Here is a 24,990-nt window from a genome sequence, read left to right on the forward strand (position 1 = left end):
GTTAGTTTTAGATAAGTTTAGGTTTCAGGGTTTGGTTTAGCCATTTAGCTGTTGCTGACTATGGGTATTTACATTGATGCAAAATAGACAAGACCAGTCACAATTCTGTATGCAAATTGATATAACAAAAAACACCAATCATCAGACTTCAAATGTGGGTATTACAATGATATCATTGATGTTGGTGAGATTTTTATCAAAGTTTGCCAGTAAGAGACTTACAACTATTATAAATAAATAAATTAATAATTATAATAATGACAATTTAGGACATATCTCATTCAAATCTAATGTGAAATATATCATATTCACATCAAGAAAATTAGGTTAGTAGAACGTGTTCTAAAGCCTAAAGTTTTGTTCACATTTACTTTTGTTTTTGCAAACTAGCTATTTTTCATTAGGAAACAACTTGAAGGCGAAGGATTTTCTGCTTAGTTTGAGTTCTGTGTGAGCTGTGCTTTATACAGTTGAAGTCAAAAGTTTACATACACTTAAAATGTACATCATTTTAACAAAATAATAGGGATCATACAAAATGCATGTTATTTTTTTTATTTAGCACTGACCTGAATAAGGTATTTCACATAAAAGATAACTTTATATAAATTTATAAAAATGACCCCGTTCAGAAGTTTACATACACTTGATACTTAATACTGTTGTTACCTGAATGATTCATAGCTGTGCTTTTTTTTCTGATAGTTGTTCATGAGTCACTTGATTGTCCTGAACAGTTAAATTGCCTGCTGTTCTTTAGAAAAAATCCTTCATGTCCTACAAATTCTTTGGTTTTTCAGCATTTTTGTTTATTTGAACCCTTTCCAACAATGACTGTATGAATTTGAGATCCATCTTTTTACACTGAGGACAACTGAGGGACTCATATGCAACTATTACAGAAGGTTCACTGATGCTCAGTGTTGCTTCAGAAATAAACAGTGCATTTAGAGCCGGGGTTGTAAACCTTTGAACAGAATGAGGATGTGTGCATTTTTCTTATTTTGCCTAAATATCATATTTTTTTATTGGTTACTGCCCTTCAATAGCTACAGAAGATGCTTACATGTTTCCCAGAAGACAAAATAAGTTCAATTTACCCTGATATTTAAATGCAAAAGTTTTCACCCCCTGGCTCTTAATGCATTGTGGTTTAAATACACACACCAAAAAAAAAAAAAAAAAAAAGTAAATAATTTTTCTGAAGAAGAGCAGGCAGTTTAACTGTTCAGGAAAAACAATAGACTCATGAACAACTATCACTAAACAAAACAAACAAACAAATCAATCAACACAGCTATGGACTATTCCGTTAACAATACAGTATTAAGAATCAAGTGCATGTAAACTTTTGAACAGTGGAATTTTTATGAATTCAACTATATGTAAACGTCTTTTATGTGAAATATCTTATTCAGGTCAGTACTAAATAAATAATAACATGCATTTTGTATGATCCCTCTTATTTTGCTAAAATAATTAACATTTTGCAGATTCTACAAGGTGTATGTAAACTTTTGACTTAAACTGTACACCAATATATATATAGATTATAGAAATTTTGCTGTTACCTCACCATAAAGGCTTAACCTGCACTGCAAAAAGTGATAAACTGCAACTGTTTCTTTAAAATGTTACTTTAAACTTGACTTCTAACTGATTTAAGCCATATTATGTAGTTTCAGTCTTATAATTTAATGCGTTTAGCTTGTAAATTGTAAATGAGTGGTAGTAAAAAATATTTTTGACTTTGACTTTGACTTTGACTTTGACCACTTTTAGGTTACCATTTTTTTATTGCCTTGCAAGCACAACTCTTTCCTTCAGTCAAGTTAGCTTTTCTAAAACTAATATTAATCTTACAAAATTTAGCTTTTTCATGCAAAATGTACTCATTTAGTGAATAGTTGACCCAAAAATTCCAGAAAACTCTTCCTTCAATCTCCATTTTGTCTTTCGAATCCCATATGACTTATAGCATAATGTCGGTTTTGCTTTTACAGTGACGGTGAATGGTGACTACAGCTCTCAAAAGGGATTTTCAGGTCAAGTGCTGGGTTAATATGATCACTACATCCAAGAAAACACATTCTATTTTCCTTTGTGACCTTGTTTGATCTCTATTCAAATTGTGTTTCCATTGCCACTCGGCTAAACAATCCAAAGACATTCCTGAAGTCCAGCAGTCATCTATTGAAGCTGTCCGGATAACTACAGTACCTTATGTAATACTTTGTCCATGTTTCTTCCTCTTATCAGGGGTATCGGCCCAGCTTACAAACACCCGACTTAGGAGGAACACTTCGGTGGGAACACCCTTTTGGATGGCCCCTGAGGTAGGACCCTTGGCAAAGCATGGCGGTGACTTTGTGGACTGCAAATGTTTTTGTTTACTTGGTTTTCCATAAGATTTCCATATGACACAGGCACAGAGGACTACAGCTCTGAAGTTGTTTGGAGAATCGTACACCGAATTTTCATATGACTCAAGGGTAGAGGCTTACGTGCCTCAATTTGTCCTAAGTGTCAATACAATCAAAACACAAACTGAGATTTATTATTAGTGCACTTTTAGACTTCTAAACATCTGCGGGGAACACTCTGGGTTCATTTCTGGAGTAATCGCATGGATTAAATACAATACGCTGGACAGTTTATTAGTGTTTCTAATTCTGAGGTAAGACGACCTGTATTCCATTCTGCAGATTTCTATTATCTATATTTTTAAGAAATCAAAAAATATACAGTTAACATGCTTTTAGTGTGTGTGATATTCTTATGTATTTTCTGTATTATATTTTCATTGTATTTCTATCATCTATATTTTTTAAGAAATTAAAAGTATAAAATGAACATGCTTTTAGTGTGTGTAATATTCCTGTGTATTTAATGTATTATTAAAACTATTATTATTTTGTATTCAAAGGTCACATTTTCAGTTGCTTGTGTAGTATTACAACATACAGAATGTGCAAAAATAATATAATTCAATGCTGGAACAATGCTTTGTTTCATAGATTGTCTTTACCAGTGTAGAAACTCTTGGTATTTAATTTAACACATTCTGTTTTCTGCATTCCAATTCAAATTTACTATTTCAACTAATACATTTAAAAGGGAGCCACTTCTTAAAATCTGAATTTTTATCCAACACTGCACTTTTGAAAAAACTGGCTTTTATTGACATGTTTTTTATATTCCTATTTTTTTTAATGTGAAAATATTAAACTGCATACTGTACATTCTTTACTACAAAGTAAAGTACATGTAAGCATTTAAGCATTTAATATACAAATAACAGAAATATGCACTTCACCTTTTGGTTAAAGTTGTGTTTTTTAAATTTATTGTCAGTCAGCTTATAATCAATAAACATGACAAAGTATGTTTAACACTTTGTTCAACAGATATACTAATGGAAGTTGTTTTTGCTCTGGTGAGCTCTGGCTCTGGTGTGTTCAGCTGTGAGTTTCCGTTATATACATTTGCAGTTCAGTAATGACTGTGTTTGTGTATTTGACCAGGTCATCGCGTGTGAGCAGCAGCTTGACTCTACGTATGACGAGCGCTGTGATGTATGGTCTCTGGGTATCACGGCCATAGAGCTTGGTGATGGAGACCCGCCTCTTGCTGATCTTCATCCAATGAGAGCTCTCTTCAAAATTCCAAGGTGACACGCCCTCATTTTTGTATGTTTGACACTTGTCTTACACAAACACTGATTTGCATGACTACAGTACATGATATTCAGATGATATTCAAAGAGACCTCAAAGTCCACAAGGATTTTAGCTTGTAGATGGATGGCACTGCTGCTTGTTTGGGCCTTGGAGCTGTCAGAAGCCGGGCTGGTTTCATTCTTACATCTTTCTTTGGGGTTATAGCAGCTTTAATGTACAGTGCCTTGGCAAAGTATTCATGCCCCTTCATTTTTGTTATGTTGCTGCCTTATGTTAAACTGCTTTAAATTATTTTTTTATCTTTAGATTTTTAGAATCTTTGCAAATTTATTAAAAATAAAAAAAGTTAATTATTGCATAAGTGTTCATACCCTTATCTGAGATAGTTGAAATTTAACTCAGGAGCATTAGTATTGCATATTTAATGGATATAATTTGGAAAGGCACACACATCTTAATAAAAGGTCCAACAGCTAAAAATGCACATCAGAGCAAAAAAACAAGCCTTGAGGCAAAAAAAACCTGCCTGTACAGCTCAGAGACACAACTACATCGAGCCACATATCTGGGGAAGTGTTCAGAAAAAATTCTGGTGCATTGAAGGTTCAAGTATGTAACCTTAAATGGAAGATGTTTGAAGCAACTACGACTCTTCCTAGAGCTGGCCTCATGGCCAAACTGAGCAATTGATGGAGAAGGGCCTTGGCTAGAGTGGTCTAGTTGAGCTCCATGATCGTATGTGGAGATAGGAGAAAACTAAAGAAGGACTAACATCGTGGCAACACTCCACCGATCTGGGCTTAATGGCAGCGTGGCAAGACTCAATCCTCTCCTCAGTGAAGACACATGAAAACACACTTTGAATTTGCAAAAAAGCACCTAAAGTAGCCTCAGACTCTGAGAAACAACATTCTGTGGTCTGATGAACCTCAATTCTAAGCATCATGTTTGAGAGATTTCGTCAGAGTAGAACAAAAGCTCAATGCACCAAAATATTGAGATACAGTATAGCCTTAATGAAAACACAGTCCAGAGCATTCAGAACCCTCAGACTGGGCAAAAGGTTCACCTTCCAAAAGGACAATAATACTAAGCACACAGCAAGAGTGACTTATAGACAACTCTTTAAATGTTCTTGAGTGGCTCAGCCAGAACCTGGGCGTGAACCCAATCAAACATTTCTGGAGAAACCTGAAAATGTCTGCCAGACCCCAGTCAAGCTGACAGAGCTTGAGAGGTGAAGAGGTGAGGCGAAGAATGGCAGATAAGTGCCAAATGTTGATGTGCAAATCTGGTTGCATCATACCCAAAAAGATTTGAGGCTGTAAAGGTGCTTCAGCTAAGTACTGAGTTAATACTTATGCAATGTACTTATTTCAGTTTTTATTTTGAATAAATTAATGAAGTTGTGACAATTCTGTTTTTGCTTTGTCATTATGGTGTATGGAGTGTAGATTGATGTGGAAAAAAAGTAATTTAAAACAGTTTAACGTAAGGCAGCAACAAAAAACATGAAAAAAAAAATGAAGGGGTATGAATACTTTTGCAAGGCAATGTATGTTGGTTCCTTAAAATACATGTACAGGGGTTGAACAAAACAATGTGAACACCCATCACTATAGGGGTTAATATCACTTCTGTAGGCTACAATTAAAATACAAATGTTGTTATTATCTTTTATTTATCTTTATTTTCTTTAGTTTGTGTTTCAGTATACTATAAGGCCATGTGTCCACCAAAGCCTTTTTAGCCAGCTGAAGCTAACTGTCGTATGTGCGAAAGTGGCGTTCCTGTGGAGGATGTAGAACATAGGTGTAGCGTAACCTCCAGTGAGAAGTGACGAACATAGAAGCACAGTGGAGAGAGCAAAACAAAACACCAGTCACAAATTTGAAGTACAAAACTAGGATTTGTAAAGAAAAATTTTGGAGGATTTTGATATAAGCCAAGAGGAGTCTGGTTTTCCTTTGCTGTAAACAAAACTTGGTTTTCACAAGACTAGCATATTCTCACCGGAGCTTACACTATGCCTACGTCCTACATCATTCACTAAAACTTCACTCTCTTATGGCAGTTAGCAGAAGCTGGAGATTACAGTTTATAAATGTTTTTAATATGGATCAGAAGGCCTTTATTAAAACCCTCCTGTTATCCTTGGGGTCAATTTGACCCCATTCAATGTTTAACGTATGTACATATGTAATTGACTTTTTTTTTTTTTGCTTCAGATTGAATGACTTTTCCTAATTTAATGGGGAACTTGGTAAACATAAAATTAACATGATATTATTATTTCAATGCCCTGTACACATTTTGTCACATCGGTGTTCTTTGGGGTCAATTTGACCCCAGGGTCTTTTAGCTGTATAAACATAAGAAATATAAAAAAATTTACACACATTTGTTTTGGGTGATATTGAGGTCACTATAACATGCTATGATTTTATAATATGCACTATAATTTTATATGTTACGTATAATAAAAAATAAAAATAAAAACTAACACAACCATACCTGTAGTATCGCGAGAACCACTGTCAATTGAAAATAGCCTCTAAGCAAAGGTTTTCTGTCAGTGAGATTTTGTCACATGTGTTTGACAGTGAAAGTGGGGGGTGTGTTTCAGAGTGTTGTTAAGTAGTCAACAAAGACATCAATTACCTGACACTAACCTTTTAGCAAAAAAAAAAAATCATATTCTGGAGGTTTTAATTTGCTGGGGTCAAATTGACCCCAGTGGAAAAAAAGGTGTTAGCGGATTTTAGGGTAACAGGAGCTATGTGGAGCACTTTTTATGATGGATGAATGCAATTTATTGGACATCAAAATCTCAATGCCCATTCACTGCCATTATAAAGCTTGGAAGAGCCAGGACTTTTTAAATATAACTCTGATTGTATTAGTCTGAAAAAAAATTTAATCATATAGGATGGCTTAAAAATGTGTAAATCATAGGGTAATTTTTATTTTTGGGTGAACTGTCCTTTTAAGTTACATATAATCAACAAAACACCTTAAGTAGACCAACAAAATAAAGTTGAACCAAAAAAAAAAAAAAAAACACCTTGATATAGAAATATCAGCTATTTGTGAAGTGTTCATATTATTGTCCAACACCTGCATCTTTGTGGATTAAAGAAAGACACCAAGCTGTTTTTCTCTCCATCGTGCACCTACCTGTCTGAAGGTGAAATTTGATTGTTTACTGTTTTTAGACTCAGAACATAAACTGTTATCACTAGTGTCATCTTGATGGTGCAGCACTTTTGTGTTCTAATACACCTCACGTGCACACATATAGACACACATAGACACACACACACGCACACACACACACACACACACACACACACACACACACACACACACACACAGTATCCGTCCATTGTGCGCTGTGCTGTCAGAGCAGTGGCGTTCTGACTGCAGTCAGTGGTGGGGGTGGTGGGTATAATCACAGAGTGGTGTGGTAATGTTTCTGACTGCTCATGTACACACTGCAGGCTGTCTTTGTTGGGTCTCTCTCATGTTCTCTTTGATTCTTATTAGAAAAAAACACACCTTACACCCCCCGCACCCATCCAGGCTGAGAATGAGCAATGCAATGTGACAAATCTGGAACACAGCCATTATAATCTCAAATTTGTATGGTCTCAAAATATATCTACACTACTATTCCAAAGCATTTGAACGTGTTACCAAAGCTGCATTTATCTGATCAAAAATACATTTAAAATAGTAGTTTTGTAAAATATTACAGTTTAAAATAACTATTTTGTATTTAATGTATTTTTTAATATATATTTTAACATTTGATTCTTTGATAAACAGGAACATAAATCTTTATAACATTATAAATGTCACTTTGGATCATTTTAATGCATCCTTGCTGAATCTCGTCTATAATATATTGCAAAATCTGACAGAATTGGGTCTATTTATCACTAAATCTTTTTGTTGCTAAATCACTCTCACTTTTCAGGATGACATGAGCCAGATTTGAACTTGCGTGTTCAAGTGTTATGTTATGTTGAATGTTTATTCCTTGGGTAGAATCAGAGGAGGCGCTGTTTAAGGAGAGAGACTGCAGGCAAAAACACAGCTTGAGATTTTTTTCAGACTAGTGGAAAGAAAACATCTAAAAAACTTTTTTGTCAATATTTTGTCAATAGATTTCAATTACAATATATATTTTTAAAGGCCGTTTTCTCAAAATGATTTTTTCCTTCTACACTGAGCCATAAATCTTTACTTCAGTAGCAGTTAAACTCACATAACTTTACATTTTTATTCTTGTCTATATCCTGAAGGTTTTTACAGAGGGATTTGTTCATATATAATTTGCTTGATTTTATACAACATTTTATTCCCCCCAAAACGGTAAACAAATATAGTGTTTCCTGTCTGTTCTAAGTTTTTCTTTTTTTTTTTCTAAATTATGTTGTGATGAAATGAGATCCAAAATTCCCTCTGTAAAAACTTTTGACTCTTAATATGTCAAAAAAAAAAATTAAACAAGATTTTTGAAACTGACTTAATCCAGTGTTTCGATTTTTGTACTAGAAATGTATGCAAATTAGTGCGTATTTCATTAAATATTCGATAATTTGCATATTTAAACCTAACATTTTAGAAAACTTGTTTTACAACAATGTTTGCAATTATCAAAGTAATTAATCAACTCGGTAAGTAAGGTGATAACTATTTTTTTTCTTTTTTTTTTTTTACCCTGTTCACCTGCAGTGTCTTGCCTTATGGGTCAGTTTGTACCCAGTGAACGGCACTAGGCCAGTGGCACATGCTGATGGCATATTAAGTGTTACATTTGTGTGACCCAGATTAGGCCAGACTAAGCCTCAAGCCCTGGGCACAAATGTCTGCATTCATCCCCCCTGCCACCAACAGACAGGAATACTCACATTTAGCCAGCGGTCAGGACCTGAGAGCCAAAATGAACCAGAAATAACACATCCAATGAGAGAGCTGATACATAATCAGAATATGTCATGTAAATTGATGAAAATAAATGTTTATAAGATCTCTCCCTTTTATTAAAGTATAAATACTTTATACTGTGAAAGCCTGTTTCTGCAACAGAATTTTAATTTATTTATTTATTTATTAATAATAAACATAATTGCACCTTTTTATCTCACAATTCTGACTATTTTCTTGTAATTATATAAATTTGCAAGAAAAAGTCATGAGATTGTGAGATTAACCTTTTATTTTATTCCATGGCGGAAACAAATTAAAACAAAAAATACAAAAGTTGGAAAAAAGTCAGAATCGGAACTGACAGATATAAACTGACAGATGTAAACTTAGATTTATTAGAAAAAAGTCAGAAAGTTAGTCACAATTCTGTTTATTTTGCATAATTCAAATTTTTGTGAGATTAAAAAAAGAATGAATTCACTCATTCATTCATGTATTCGTTCAGTGGTGGAAACAAGCTTCCATATAATTCAGCAAGAATGCATTAATCATGATCAAAATAAAGTAAAGTAAAAAAGTATTGTATTTCAAATAAATGCCGTTGTATCACGGTGTATCACCAATGTATCACGGTTTCCACAGAAACATTAAAATAACTATATTCTATTAAAATACAGCTGTGGTCAAAAGTTTTCATACATATTGGAGAATCTTTAAAATGTTATTTACCAAAATAAGAGGAATCACACAAAATGTATGTCATTTTTTATTTAGTAATGACCTAAATAGGATATTTTACATAAAAGATGTTTACATATATACAAAAAAATAATAGTTTATTTATAAAAAATAAGAATTTATAAAAAATGACCCTGTTCAAAAGTTTAAATACATATGTGACCCTGGACCACAAAACCAGTCATAAGGTTAAATTTTACAAAACTGAGATGTATACATCATATGAAAGCTCAATAAATAAGCTTTCTATTGATGTTTGGTTTGTTTGGATAGGACAATATTTGGCCGAGATACATCTATTTGAAAATCTGGAATCTGAGGGTGCAAAAAAATCAAAATGCTGAGAAAATCACCTTTAAACTTCTCCAAATTAAGTTCTTAGCAATGCATATTACTAATCAAAAATTACATTTTGATATATTTATATAGTAGGAGTTTTACAAAAAATCTTCATGGAACATGATCTTTACTTAATTTCCTAACGATTTTTGGCATAAAAGAAAAATCAATAATTTTGACCCAAACAATGTATTTTTGGCTATTGCTACAAATATACCCCAGCGACTTAAGACTGGTTTTGTGGTCCAGGGTCACATATGATTCTTAATACTGTGTTGTTACCTAAATTATGCACATGTTTTTTTAGCGATAGTTGTTTATGAGTCCCTAGTTTGTCCTGAACAGTTAAACTGCCTGCAGTTCTTCAGAAAAGTCCTTTAGGTTTCACAAATTCTTTGTTTGTTTTTTTAGCTTTTTTGTGTATTTGAACTCTTTCCAACAATGACTGAATAATTTTGAGATCCATCTTTTCAACTGAGGACAACTGAGGGACTCATATGCAACTATTACAGAAGGTTCAAATGCTGATGCTTCAGAAGAGAAAATTATGCATTAAGAGCCAGGGGTGTAAACTTTTGAACAGAATGAAGATAATACATTTTTCTTATTTTGCCTAAATATCATATATATATTTTTTTAATTGAGCACTGCCCTTCAGAAGCTACGGAAGATAGTTACCTGTTTCCCAGACAACAAAATAAGTTAAATTTACCCTGATCTTTAAATTCAAAAAGCTGATTTTCTGCTCATGAAAAATATCTTATCATTATTTGTGTTGAAAACAGTGCTGCTTAAATCATAATAATAATCACAACATTTTAGTATTTTTGATCAGATAAATTCAGCCTTGTTTCTAGTCTTTTGAACGGTTGTGTATTTTGATTGTTTGGTCCTTTTCTCAGTGACATACGAGTTACCAGAACAAAACCCATTCCAGCCCGCATGGTTGTTGTCTTGTGGTTTTTTAATGCTGTACTCTTAACAATGTGCTTTAAATTGCAGAAGGCTTGTTGTTTTCATCTGTAATCTTTTTTTTTTTTTGCTGCTGCGTTTCCGATAAGGATGCACTTTAATAGTCCAAACGTTTCTCCAGCCGTTTCCATGTAAGCGTCTGACACCCGCTGTTTGTGTGGGGTGCAGCGTGTGATAAGCAGAGATGTATGCCCCCCCATTAGAGTAATTAATCGCTGTCAGAGGCACAGAGCGCGCTCCTGACGCACTAGCCGTTGGGCTGGAGTACACCTCCTCAACCCTGCTCTCCCTCTGCTAATAGCCCCCTTCACCAGGACACCAAATGATGGCTAATTAGCTCTATTGTTCCACAGCAGGGAACGCTTGTCAGGTCCTCTGTGACACCGTTAAGTGTCTATCTGCTTACTTATCTACATTTACAGGGAAAAGCTTTTTGGCAGCCATCATAGACAAAGCTTTTTCACATCAGCACAAATTTGCTAAAAAATACACTTTCATTTCAAATAAAACATAAGGAAGACGAGGGAGAACTCTCGTTTTGTTTTTGTTTTTTACTTTATAGATGCAAACCTTAATATGCTGCTACAAAGCCATATTGAATATTTTCATTGTTATTGCCCTGGGATAAAAAAAAAAAAAAAACTATTTTCAAACATGGAATGATATATAAAGTAATAAATAGGCCCTCTTCGGTAACACTTTCTATGAAGCCCCTATTTAATACATTATAAGGGTATTCTTAAGGCATTATAATGAATGCATAATGCATTATAAAAACCCTTATAATATGTTATATGATCTCATGAGTATTCATAAGAACAGTTTTAATGTATTATAATTTTTACTTATTTGTGGTTATAGCTTTTAAGAGTATGATTACCTCCTCCATAGTTATAACATATTATAAGTCTCATATCTTGCCATGTTTCTCATGTCACTTTACTTAAAGCATACAAAGACCACTTATAAGTAATTATATTAATATTTCCCAAAGAACCCTAAGATCAAGCGTCAGATCAGATGATTGTGTAATGGCACATTTGTAATATCAGTTTGATGATTTTGATGGTACCCTTTAGACAGCTTTTGATACGTAACTCTGAAACTGTATGTTGGCTAGCAGTAATTATTATTAGTAGTATGCTAAACATATGCTAACACTAAATTTTGATGTTTCCCCAAAAGACAAACTATTATATTATAAGTAACTTTAAAGGTACATGAACCTTCTATCTAGCCTAATCTTACCCTAAATCTAATATAAAATATAATGTAAAAAATAAATGTAATATGATATAGTATAATATGATAAGTAGATTTAATATGATTTCCACTGTGTGTTATAAATAATCATAATAATAAAAGTTATAACCTCTAATACTCAAGTATTATAATGTATTATAATTGTTGTTGTGATTATTCATGAGATGATATAACATATTATAAGGTTTTTTATAATGCATTATGCATTCATTATAATGCCTTAGAAATAACCTTATAATATATTATAAATAGGGGCTTCATAGAAAGTGTTACCCAATCTTCCATAACATATATCAATATAAAGTGTATTATGTGGCTTTTCAGCTAAATTTAAAAAGTGAACCAGCACAAAAAACAGTAAGAAAAAAAAAATAGTAAGTTAACTAGTTAAAACAAAGATTAATGTTATTATTGTTATTTGTTGTTCGGTAAAACTAAATTATTATTATTATTATTATTATTATTTTAAAGTATGATAACATTATAGTATTGTATTTTTTTGTTTCTTTGATTTGTTTAATGTTTATAATTTAACAAATAAAAACAGCATTTTAATAATAATAAAATAATAATAGCAATAATAATAATAATGATAATAATAATAATAATTATTATTATTATTATATACTAATTTTGTTTTTATGTTGTTATTTTACAGTATAATAGTATTGTAAGATTAGCAACATATATGTTTGATGATTTGTTTAATGTTTATAATTTAATAAATAAAAACAACTTTTAATAATAATAATAATAATTATTATTATTATTGCATTTAAATTCTGTTTTATTTTACAGTGCAAGAGTATTATAGTATTTAAGCAATACATTTATTTGTTGATTTCTTAAAAATGTTTATAATCTAAAAAACAACATTTTAATAATAAAATAATATTTATTTAGTTTTATAGGACAAATTATTATTATCAGTATTATTATTATTATTATTATTAAATAATATTTTTGTTTTATTTACAGTATAGCAATACATTTATTTGTTTAATGTTTATAATTTGATAAATTACAACTTAATAATAATAAAATACTAATAGCAATAATAAAAATAATAATGATGATAATAATTATTGTTGTTGTTATTAAATGCATTTTGTTTTATTTTACAGTGCAAGAGTATTATAGTGTTATAGCAATATATAGTAAAGTAATAATAATAATAATAATAATACCTTAGTTTTACAGAACAAATACTACTACTACTACTAATAATAATAATAATAATAGCAATAATAATAATAATAATAATAATTATTATTATTATTATTTTGTTTTATTTACAGTGCAGTTGTATTGTACTATAACAATACATTTAATTGTTGATTTGTTTAACGTTTATAATTTAATAAATGAAAACATTTTAATAATAATAATAATCATCATCATCATCATTATTATTATTATTATTATTATTAATTACTATTTTTTGTTTTTACAGTGTGTTGTAGTATAGCAATACATTTTATTTGTTGATTTATTTAATGTTTATAATTTAATAAATAAAAAATCATTTTAATAATAATAATAATAATTTAGTTTTACAGACCAACAAATAACAATGTTAGCATTAATGTCTTAACTAGATAACTTATTATAATTATTATATTTAAATTTATTATATTAATAAATTCAGTTTTTTTGTTTGTTTTGTTTTACAGTGCAAGAGTATTGTAGTATTATACCAATACATTTATTTATCTTTTGGTTAATGTTTATAATTTAATAAAACAAAACAACAATAATATAAAAATATGTTTGTTATTATTTATTCTCATTTTTACATTCATGTTCACTATTTATTTGACCTTTAAACAAAAAACCTATGTCACCATATGTGTAAACTTTTATAGCATATGTAGTTATGCATTTTGGTGTAGAGACATTTTTCTTTGTGTATACTTTATATGGCCTGTGCTTATAAGGACCTTTGAAATGGCTCATCCAAATAAATCCATCTACATCAACAGACAATTTTAGCCAGAAATCGAATAATCTTATCAAGTGAGGAGTGTCTTTCCCCTTTGAAATTAATGGGATCAATTTGCTGTGAGCGCTTGTCTCCTGGTTTCTCTCTCACACTTATCTTTGTCACTTTATCTGTTTTTCTCTGAACAGAAATCCTCCACCCACCCTACACCAACCAGAGCTCTGGTCGAACGATTTTAACGATTTTATATGCAAGTGAGTAACACAGGTTAAATAAATTTGTATTTCTATGTACAGCATTGGCAAATACAAAGTTTGTTGGTTGTTAACCTCTTAACTGTCACCCCCCATTTTTTTAAATAGGCATGAAAGTGCACTATCCAAACTTAAATTGTTATAAGTCATGAACACTTTGGAATACAGATCTAAGGTTGGTCTCTTTTTAAAGAAGACAATCAGCAGATTATTGCAGAAGTGGAATGTTTTCAAAAAAAAAAAAAAAAAAGTATCAACAAATTATAGAAGTTTAAATTTACTGTAAATAAAATGCACTGTACAATATTTTTTATATTTTATATAAAATACATATTTTACATAACAGGTTTTATCCTAAATTTGATATCAAATTGAAGCCTCACATCTAAATAAGTTATGTTCCAAATTTGAAGTTGATATGAAAAAAATTAAGGTTCCTGTGAAAGTTTGGTTAGGGCGTTATACCACAAACAGCCACCGGGTGCCATACAAACGCCATATATATTTTTTATAAAAAAGTCAAAATTTTTCAGAAAATGTTCATCTATCACAGAATAACCACCAAATATGCAATCCTGAGACTCAGACCTTTCCAATGATATGTTTTTTGTCAAGATTGTAAAATGTTATGATTCTAAAAGACCGTAATGCATTTTGTAATATGACACCGCTAAGGGGGAGGAGACCGCCAAACGATTTTAAAGTACCATTTCCATGGTAAGGCAATTTCAAAATGATTGAACATTATTATTCTTGAGCTTCTAAGCTTTCAAATGATATATAATGTATGATGGTTACTAAAACATTTGATAGAGAAAAAGGACAACGGAAAAAAGAGCGCCAAGCATCCCACAGGTGAGATGGTGACAGTTAAGGGGTTAAAGTTTAGTTAGTTTTTCTTTTCAACACTGATTTTGTAGGTTAATTACCCTCATAAAGAGCCGTGCCTGAGCGTCTCATAATGCCTCGTCATACTCTAATTATCCTCCTGCTGTTTTACCAGAACATTATTTGTAACTAAATTCATCTCAACAACCTTTAGCTTGTTTGTGTTTTTCCTGAATCTGATCCTTATCAGTTGCCGTTTGATGTGACATCTTGGACGTTTTAGCACAAATTCTCACTTTTTTCAATTGTGTCGCCTTCAGGTGTCTGATAAAGGATTTTGAGCTCAGGCCCAATGTGTTTGACCTTCTTCAGCATGTCTTCATCAAACAGATTGTGGGCCGAGAGAAGACGCTGCAGAAGCAGCTGATGGAGCTAATCGACCTCAACCAACAAATAGGCATTATCGAGAAAACAAGGTAGTTAGACACAGATATCAGCTCTAGTGCTTTCTGTGAGTCATACAATGTGTTTGATGTGACAAAAACGTTTTAATTCAGACTGTGTTTCTAAGTTTTACTACTTTTTTCACTAAAAAAAGTTTCACCCATAAAGAAATGAATAGTACTTTTGACAGATCTGTTCCAAACCTTTTATACTCACATAGCCTCCAGCTATATTAGTGACCTCAAACAAGTATCATTGCACCTATTAAATAAGTGCTTAATTGTGTTAAAGAGTTTTAAAAGTATATATATATATATATATATATATATATATATATATATATATATATATATATTTTAACTGTAGATACATTCTTAAAAATAAAAGTGCTTTACAATGCCCTAGAAGAACCTTTTTTGTCTAAATGGTTGCATAAAGAACCTTTAACATCTGAAGAACCTTTCTGTTCTTTGTGGTGAAAGAAGGTTCTTCAGATGATAAAAAGGTAAGAAAGAGATGGTTCTTTAAAGAACCTTTGACTGAATGGTTCTTTGTGGAACCAAAAATGGTTCTTCTAAAGCACCTTTGTTTTTAAGTGTAATGTGCTTTCTTAACATACTTAAGTAAGTTTTACTTTAAAAATTGTATGAAATATATATTTTTGTGCTGTAAAGAAACACACCTAACATTCTAAGACACATGTAAAGTACTTGATTCATCATTTAAAAAAAATCTACATCAACATATTTTTAACTATGGGGGGGGGGGCGCCACTATTCTGATGAGGTCAAATGGTTGCACTTGGTGAGCTACTGGTGCTACCTGTTGCTATTTTTACCACAACACAACTCGGAATGCACAACTCGGAAAATTAAATACTGATACAATGACCACAGCTACTGAAAGAGCTTACAGGTGGCGATGAATATGGATAAGTCTACACTTAAAGGGGTCATATGATGTTGCTAAAAAGAGCATTATTTTGTGTATTTGTTGTAATGCAATGTATGCAATTTGAGGTTCAAAAAACATATTATTTTCCACATACTGTACATTATTGTTGCTCCTCTCTGCCCCGCCTTTCTGAAACTCATCTTGATGGAAACCGAGATGTTCCCTGATTGGCCAGCTTTCTGGTGCATTGTGATTGGCCGAATACCTGAAGCGTGTGACCGAAATGTTACGCCCCTTATCATGCCGTTTCTCGGCATGACGAGACAGAAACAATAAAACCCATTATAAACGAGGCAATTGTTGCATCCACTGGGGACATAACTTCTGATTATAATGACTCATAATGTCTTTTGCGATCGTAGATCGAGAAACAAAAAGCAATACTCTACACTGCTTAAAACTCGCATTTGAATAGTCAGTACTGAATTCTTTAAATATGAAAACGTATTTACAGGCTGTGAGTCAGAAGCACAGACTGTCTTTGCAAAGTTGGAATTGCCCCAATTTATAGCTCTAACCCTTCGTGTACAGCTGGCATTGTAAGCTGCTCCCCCAGGTTCAGAAAACAGTCCTCTGTGAAATGCGGATCACCCACTCGCATATTTGCGTTGTACTGTTCCATAACAGTGTTGTAAATATAACTTAACCACTGATTTCTAGTTGTGTCCTCATTTGGAAGGCCAAACAATGTCATTTCGCTTTTGCAATGAAACACACTGCGTCTCCACAACATGGCGGCTGCAACACTACTACAGCCGTAAAAGTTACACCTTCATTCTTTCCATATACATATGGGCGGTGTTATGCAAATCTACTCACCCCGTGACGTGGACAAGTGGGGGCGTGTTTGAACGAGCCGTTTTAGGGAGGTGTGGCTGAGGTGTCTTTTATAATAAATATCTCTTTGGTTTTGAGACTTTAAGCTTTGCAACTTTACAGATCTTATCTATGAACAAACAGCATGTAACACTCCAAAGACAAAGGAAAGCAAGAAACCATATCATATGACCAAAACATCCCTAGATATAGAGTAAAATCCATGCTGAGAAACTCCTTAAGTGGCTGTGGCATCATAACAAGCGTCTGTATGTTTACTTCCTGCCAGGATGGCATCTAGCGTTTCTTGTCTCTGCCATTTGTAAGCTCTTTCAGTAGCTGTGATCTACAAAAGCCTTAAAGGCATCAGGGCTAAAGTGGAGAGAACAAAGACGCAGGTCTTTAAGAAGTTTTATTCATCCACAGGCATTGTCACTCATTCTTTTTCGGCATTCTTCTCTCCTCTTCTTATCACTTGGAGACTTATATCACTTATCTTGTTGGCCTTTGACTGAAAATTACTGTACAACGAAATGCTGCACAATGTGGCATCCTATAAATATTTTATTTGTGTATTCCTAATTGCTTTGCAGTAAAAAAAAAAAAAAAGCAACAGGTAGTGCCAGTAGCTCACCGAGTGCAACCATTTGATGTCATTGAAATAATAGTGCCCCTTATACTCGAAAATATGTATAAAATGATGTGGATTTTTTTTAAATAACGTAAATCTACTACATATATCAGTAAGAGACATCATTTACCTTAAATTAAGCCATGAAAGTCTTAAGAGAAGTAGAAATTACATTACAGTATTTGTTGTAAACACTTGTTAGTGCATTCAGCGGTACATTTTAACCTGTATTTCAAAAACCATGTTTAAAGAATAGAAGTAATTATTAAATTATATCTGAGCTTAGTAAGCAGAGTTTATTATACCCTTGTTGATACCTTTATGATAGCAGATTTTATTGAAACGTAATGTTGACAACTATTATTGCCTTGACATACCATGTACTTATAGAGCATGTCTAAAGGGGTCATCGGATGCCCATTTTCCACAAGTTCATATGATTCTTTAGGGTCTTAATAAAAAGTCTATAATATACGTTGGTTAAAAATTCTTAATAGTAGTGTAAAAAAACACCCTTTTACCTTGTTAAAATCAGCTCTGGAAAACATCAACTCATATTATTGTATGGCCCTTTAAATGAAAATAAGCTCTGCTCGCCCCGCCCCTCTCTGCCTGGGATGTGATGTTTGCTTTAGCCGCATTTAGCCGCGTTTAGCCGTGTTTAGCGGCGAAACTTGCCAACAAGCACATTATTAAGAAAGGCCATTTGCAAAGATGCATAAAAAACCCTTATACTCACCTCTGCTGTGGGTGAAGCTGCATCAGGAACGATTTGCACGAACATAGAGGCATATGTAGATGGGAATCGGCGCTTTCATTTTAAAAACGAAAGTAACATTAAACCTCTGCGTCTTCAGCGGCTCAGATGTCAGGAGTAAATGACTACTGCTATGTTCATTATTACATCCAACAACAGAACACCTCAATCGCTCAATCTGAGACATTCTTGTTTTCCTCTGCACCTGAGTCGACACAATGGAGGTCAGAGTCGGACTGTTTCATCTCAGTGAGGGCGGGTCTAAGGTAAGGCGCTCATGTCAATCAACTATCGTGGGAGTGGCCTCTGTCGGTGTGTCATCACAACGACAAGAGGCTGAGAATTACCTCATTTTAAAAAGGGGATATTACTTTTAAAGATTAAAAAAATACCACTGGGTGGATTTTTATCATTGTAGGGTGGTTGTGTAAACAAACTGCCAACACACATCAATGTTTAAACAACATGTAAAAGTTAGTTTAGCATCCGATGACCCCTTTAAACAGACAACAATTTAAAAATAACTCAGAATATGTCCTGTGTAATCAGCCTTGAAAAAGCCAGTGATACCAGAATTGCTTATTATTTTAAAACAATTTCATAAAAATACTGTCTCTCTGCTGACTGCGGTACATGCTATTATGGCTGCACCAGCTGTGCCCTCATCACAACCCCTGCTATGCCTCCAAAATATTAACTTTATTTTTATCATTTAAGCCATCTTGGAATAACTGAAAGCAGAGACAGTGATTCCAGGTATGAGATACTGACTGTCAGTCACAGTAGTAGAAAAGTAGTTGCTTCCTGTCTCTGATCATTTGTTGTGGTGACAACCCTTGCAACTTTTCCAAAAGTGTTGATTGTGTACCCAATGGTTTGTTTTTGTGATTTGCAGAATGTGTTGTTAGGCAGATCATTTTTGCAGCTAGTGTACAATATCAGTATCATTGAGAAAATGTGCTCATATGTTGTGCTTTTCTTGGCTCTGTAATTTCCAATCTTAAGAGTGCTTAGGATGAAGGGTTTATTCAAGAGTTACTCTTTTTTTTAATTAGTAAATACATGGTTTGGACCAACGTGCTGGACTTTGTGACTTTACCTAGCATTTGTTCAATAGCATCACAAACATAAGCTCTGATTTAAAAATGTTGGTTAGTCTGCAAATCTCAGTCATATTTGAGAAGCCTCTTATGCTTACCAAGGCTAGACTAAATATTATTACAATTTAAAATAGTCATTATTATCAATATTGAAAACAGTTGAGCTACTTAAAAGATTAGTTCACAAAAATTCTGATAATTTACTCATCCCCATGTCATACAAGATGTTCATGTCTTTCTTTCTTCAATTGAAAAAATTTAGGCTTTTGAGAAAAACATTCTAGGATTTTACAGCGGACTTCATTGGAAGCCATCGGGTTGAACGTCCAAATTGTAGTTTGAGTGCAGCTTTAAAGGGCTCCACACAATCCCAGCCGAGAAATACAGTAAAGGTCTTATCTAGTAAAACGATCTGTCATTAAAAAACAAAAAACAAATTCATATACTTTCTGACCACAAATGCTTATCTTGCAAAAGCTCTGCGATGCAAATCCGCGACTTCAAACATTACATAATCAGGTTGGGAAGGTCACGCATCTGTTAGTTCTTCGTGTGTACTCCAGTTAAAAAAAAATAATCTCATTTTCTCCTCCAACTTCAAAATCATCCAGCATTGTTGTTTTACCCCTTTTTTGTAAAGGCCATTAGACCTTTCCAACATGACTGTGTAATGATGTCAAGCTAGTGCAAGATGAGCATTTGTCGTCAAAAAATATATAAATTGTATTTTTATTTTTAGAAAATTAACAATAAAATAAGCTAGATAAGACCCTTATTCCTTTTCTGGGATTGTGTAGAGTCCTTTGAAGCTGTATTGAAACTGCAGTTTGGACCTTTAACTCGTTGGCCACTATTGAAGTCCACTAGAGAAAAACCCTGGAATGTTTTCCTCAAAAACCTAAATTTTTTCAACTGAAGAAAGAAAGACATGAACATGGGGATAAGTAAATTATCAGGACATTTTTATTCTGGAAATGAACTAATGCTTTAATATTTTTATGGAAACTGTGATAGAAATTTTTATTTATTTTATTAGGGGTTCAAGCGAGTAGCAATTGTTAGATTGGCCAAGGACCAGCACTCCATACCAGTCTCCACATAAAACTGATTGTGCAAACCAAACCGTAAGTTGAAACTTGGAGGGATGGTAGTACTCACACCACCAACAATGTCACCAAGGGTTGCCCCAATCGGCCTGATTGGGTTGCAAAATTGCTCATAACTCCTAAACCGACTTGAAACTTGGAGGGATGGTAGTACTCACACCACCAACAATGTCACCAAGGCTTGCCCCAATCGGCCTGATTGGGTTGCTAAATTGCTCATAACTCCTAAACCATCAGTTGCAGGCTCGTCTTATGTCTTTGAAATACTTGGTTCTTTAAAATCGCCGGACAAAATGCACACCTCAGGTTTAAATCTAATTCAATTTAATCGTGAAATTTTCAGGTATTTAGGATTTTTTTTTTAAAAAACTACTTTTGCGAACTAGTCCAAAGTTTTTTTTTTTGCCTGATCGGAACCAAACCAGTGCAGGAAGATTGTCCGGAGAGCTAATATCTATAATTATTTTAAAAAAGCTGGACTTTCAACTCGCCGTCGCAAATGGATGCCAAAACGTTTGAAAGGGTTGGGGCCATTTTTAGTAAAATGCCTATAACTCCTGACCGGAATGAGATATCTTTGCCAAACTCAGCACAGTAATGTAAGAGCTCAATCTGAAAACTGCAGAGCTTGGCCACTTGGTGGCGCTATAAGAGGAAAAAACATAAAAATGGCTATACCTACTCAACCATTTGTCCTATCAACATGAAATTGTGCATGGTCGTGTTCCAAACCACCACAAATGTCTAAAAGGACATGTCTATAAGGAAAAAACATGGCCGGCATTGGCCGATGAAATTTAAGACAAGGTTATCGGAGGCCGATCGTAACGAAACTCGGTGGGCCTGTTTTACTCACAGCCCCAAAGGTCTGTAAGAAATTTGAAAGAAATTGGCCACTGGGGAGGCAATATCGCATATTTCAAGGGCATAAACGATTGTACATTGCGTGTTTTTTTACACATACAGACAATATTTGTATCATTTGACAGAACTCCTTATTCCAGACAACTTTGCCTCTAGAACTACTGCTGTCAATCAAATCGTTTGTTGAACTTGAAATGATTGAGAAGATGTAAAAAAAAAAAAAAAAAAAAAAAAACACTTTTGCAAACTATTCCTAGGTTTTTCGCTCAACCTCAATTCTCTGGACTCTGTAGGTCAATAATTATCAAAAACAAAATGTATTTACCTTTTGGGAAGATATAACAGAGTCGTTTAGACAAGGGGCCTGTCCAAATTTACCCAAAATCTCATTAATCCTAAAGGAAAACTTCACAAAACCTGGTGAGCACATGCGGCAGGTGATTCTAAAGAATGCAAAGTTTTAAGAAGATCAGACCACAGCTGGTGCTTTAACAGTCATAAATGTTACAAAACATAATATTTATATGATAACTTACCTAGATTTGCCAAAAACGCTTTTTTAAATCATTAATTTAGGTAGTTACAGGCTTGCTAAATAATGTATTTTTACATATGTTCTTAAATGCCTAAAAGCTTTTGAACCTCGGAAGTCGTTGCAGTTATGTTTATTATTATTATTATTTTTTTGTCTTAGGTAACAGCATAAAATTCTTCACTGTCATTTATGATCAATTTCATGCAATCAATGTAATGCATTTTGCATGCTTGTTACAGCACCTAGTGTTAGTTTGATAACATGCAAATGTCAAACTCAGTCCATTGTGATAATTTTGCTAAATAGTTTTTGAAAAACTAATAAAGCTATAGAATTATATAAACCTTGAAATAAAGATTTTGAAATTAGATATGGGGCTCTTCAAATGACTTTTGCAATTTTCTCATATAGCTATTGATTTTTATTTCATCACTACTTTTAATGCCTTTATCAATAATTTCAACAAGGTAATTTGTGTGAGTAATTTCTTTGATTTGAACTTTCATGGTTGCAGGCATGAGCGAATCCACACCAAAAAAGGCAGCTACATGAAGTCTGAAAGTCAAACTTGTGACGACGTGGATGATCTGGCAACCCTAGAGGTTCTAGATGAAGTAAGAAAGTACAAGGGCCACACAAGAGAAAGGCCACAGCACACACACACATCAATACATAGACTCAAGAAAGACTCCAGGAAATGTTCTATCCTTCTGTCAGACAGCCCATTCATTCCAGCTGGAAGTTTTTTGTACTTCTTCCATTTTCCAGCAGCATTTTTCAGAGACTGTCAAGTGACAATAACTCATCCACGCAGTCTCATATTTTAACTGTCAAGTGAATAAATAGACAGATTAGTGAACAATAACAGAGTTTGTATTGAAACACATTTAAGGTGATTTATCAATGCGGAGGGCTTTCATTGACACTAGATATATTTTCTCATCCTTTATGGTAGCAGTACTGACAGTAAGCGCTTGTATTATGCTTTTGTCCTTGGACTGATATCACCAGATGGAGACCTGTGATGTGTGTAACTGCCTTGTATAGCCATACTGGCCGCATATGGCAGCAAAATGTACATAGAGTGCAATAATCACAATGTAAAGAGCCATGAATGCAGTAGTCTAGATAATGAATCATTTCAGCGTGTCTAGGTTTGGTCATGCATGAAAATAGAGACTCCTGTGCGGTATTAGATGGTTATGTTGTTGTGTATCGGTGTGCAGTGGTTTGATATGACGGCCATCTGTGATGTTTAATTGTCTCTCTGTTAGAACACAATCACCGAACAGCTCCAGAGACGTTATGCAAACGAACAAATCTACACCTACGTTGGAGACATCCTCATAGCGGTTAATCCATTCCACAAAACGGAGCTGTACACGCCGGAGGTGTGTGTGTGTGGGATATTTCATTATGGATGCCATCAGCATTTCATAGTCTACTACATTCCATTTACTGCCACTTCTCTCATACGCTTTCTTCCTCACCTGTCAATCTGTATCTGTCTTGTGACATTGTGCCATTTGTAGAAAGAGTGTGTTTCATTTCCCTTTTTTATCACATGCTCTCCTCTCTTTAGATTTCCTTGTGAAAAAGAAGTACACTTTTGCATACGTAAAAAAAAAATATATATATATTTATTATGGAAAGTGTACTTAAATATGTTTAAGTACACTGACCACTGCTCAGAACCTTTAAAGGGATAGCTCACCCAAAAATGAATATTATGTTATTAATTACTTACCCTCATGTTGTTCCAAACTCATAAGACCTCTGTTAAACTTTAAACACACTTTAATATAATTTTGAATAAATTTGAGCGCTTTCTGACCCTGCATAGACAGCAATGCAACTATCATATTCAAGGGCTAAAAAGCAAGTAAGGACATCGTTAAAATAGTCCAATTGACATCAGTGGTTCAACCATAAGCTATTAAGCTATAACAATACAAAAATATTGACTTAATTCAACACTTTCTTCTCTTCCTTGTCAGTCTTCGATGTGTTCATGACAGTAGTTCTGTTGCTGCTTATGCTGGGTCAGAAAGCTCTCATTTCAAAAAAATATCTCAATTTGTGTTACGAAGATGAACAGAGCTTCTTACAGGTTTGGAACCACATGAAGGGTGAGTAATTAATGAACTGAAGGGATAGCTCACCCAAAAATGACAATTCTGACATCATTTACTCACCCTCAAGTTGTTCCAAACTTGTATTATTTTCTGGACCCCATTGACTTTCTTATTGTATTTTTTTCCCTCTCCATACTGTTGAATTCAGTGGGAACCAAGCACTGTTCAGGTGTCCTGCAGTCTTCAAAATATCTTGTTTTGTGTTCAACAGAAGAAAGAAAGTCAAACAGGTTTGGAACAACTTGAAGATGAGAAAATTAATTTTGGGTGAACTATTCCTTTAAGCAACTGTACACAAATGGTATTTATGACATTCTTAAAACCATATAGCAATGGTCTGTCAACCACCTACACTAGGGTAGTGGAGATTGTGTGTTTTGTTTGGGCAAGCACCACTTTTGTTTCAGGAAATGTGAATGATCAAATTGGTCAAATACAATTGTCTAATAGTTTTTGTTTCTCTGACAGCATTCTAAGATTTATGTTGGAGCCAAAAGAACGTCCAACCCTCCTCATATATATGCAGTCGCAGACATTGCATATCAGTCCATGGTGTCCTATAATGCTGATCAGGTATGTTCCTCTATGTTCCTAGAGTTTCTCCAAAACTTGGTAACTTGCAATTGTTACTTTAAAGAGATATTGGCCTAATTTATCGCATATGAAGTAATTTTGATGGTGTAAATTAATGTATTCAG

The 24,990-nt window shown here is 33.5% G+C and overlaps 1 protein-coding gene across 2 annotated transcripts in view; it reads left to right on the forward strand.

The window, feature by feature from the left end:
• Positions 1 to 24,990, forward strand: part of myo3a (myosin IIIA) — a 120,018-nt gene that overhangs the window by 54,719 nt on the left and 40,309 nt on the right. The window contains exons 5-12 of one of the 2 annotated variants that reach the window (XM_073830435.1): positions 2,260 to 2,336; positions 3,525 to 3,670; positions 14,057 to 14,122; positions 15,271 to 15,426; positions 19,270 to 19,308; positions 22,672 to 22,771; positions 23,432 to 23,548; positions 24,761 to 24,865. In XM_073830435.1, coding sequence (XP_073686536.1) covers positions 2,260 to 2,336; positions 3,525 to 3,670; positions 14,057 to 14,122; positions 15,271 to 15,426; positions 19,270 to 19,308; positions 22,672 to 22,771; positions 23,432 to 23,548; positions 24,761 to 24,865 — 806 coding nt within the window. The remainder of the gene's footprint in view (positions 1 to 2,259; positions 2,337 to 3,524; positions 3,671 to 14,056; positions 14,123 to 15,270; positions 15,427 to 19,269; positions 19,309 to 22,671; positions 22,772 to 23,431; positions 23,549 to 24,760; positions 24,866 to 24,990) is intronic. The other variant, XM_073830436.1, reaches the window with a different exon arrangement.

This window comes from Garra rufa, chromosome 24 (assembly GCF_049309525.1).
Source record: "Garra rufa chromosome 24, GarRuf1.0, whole genome shotgun sequence".
Taxonomy (NCBI): Eukaryota; Metazoa; Chordata; class Actinopteri; order Cypriniformes; family Cyprinidae; genus Garra; species Garra rufa.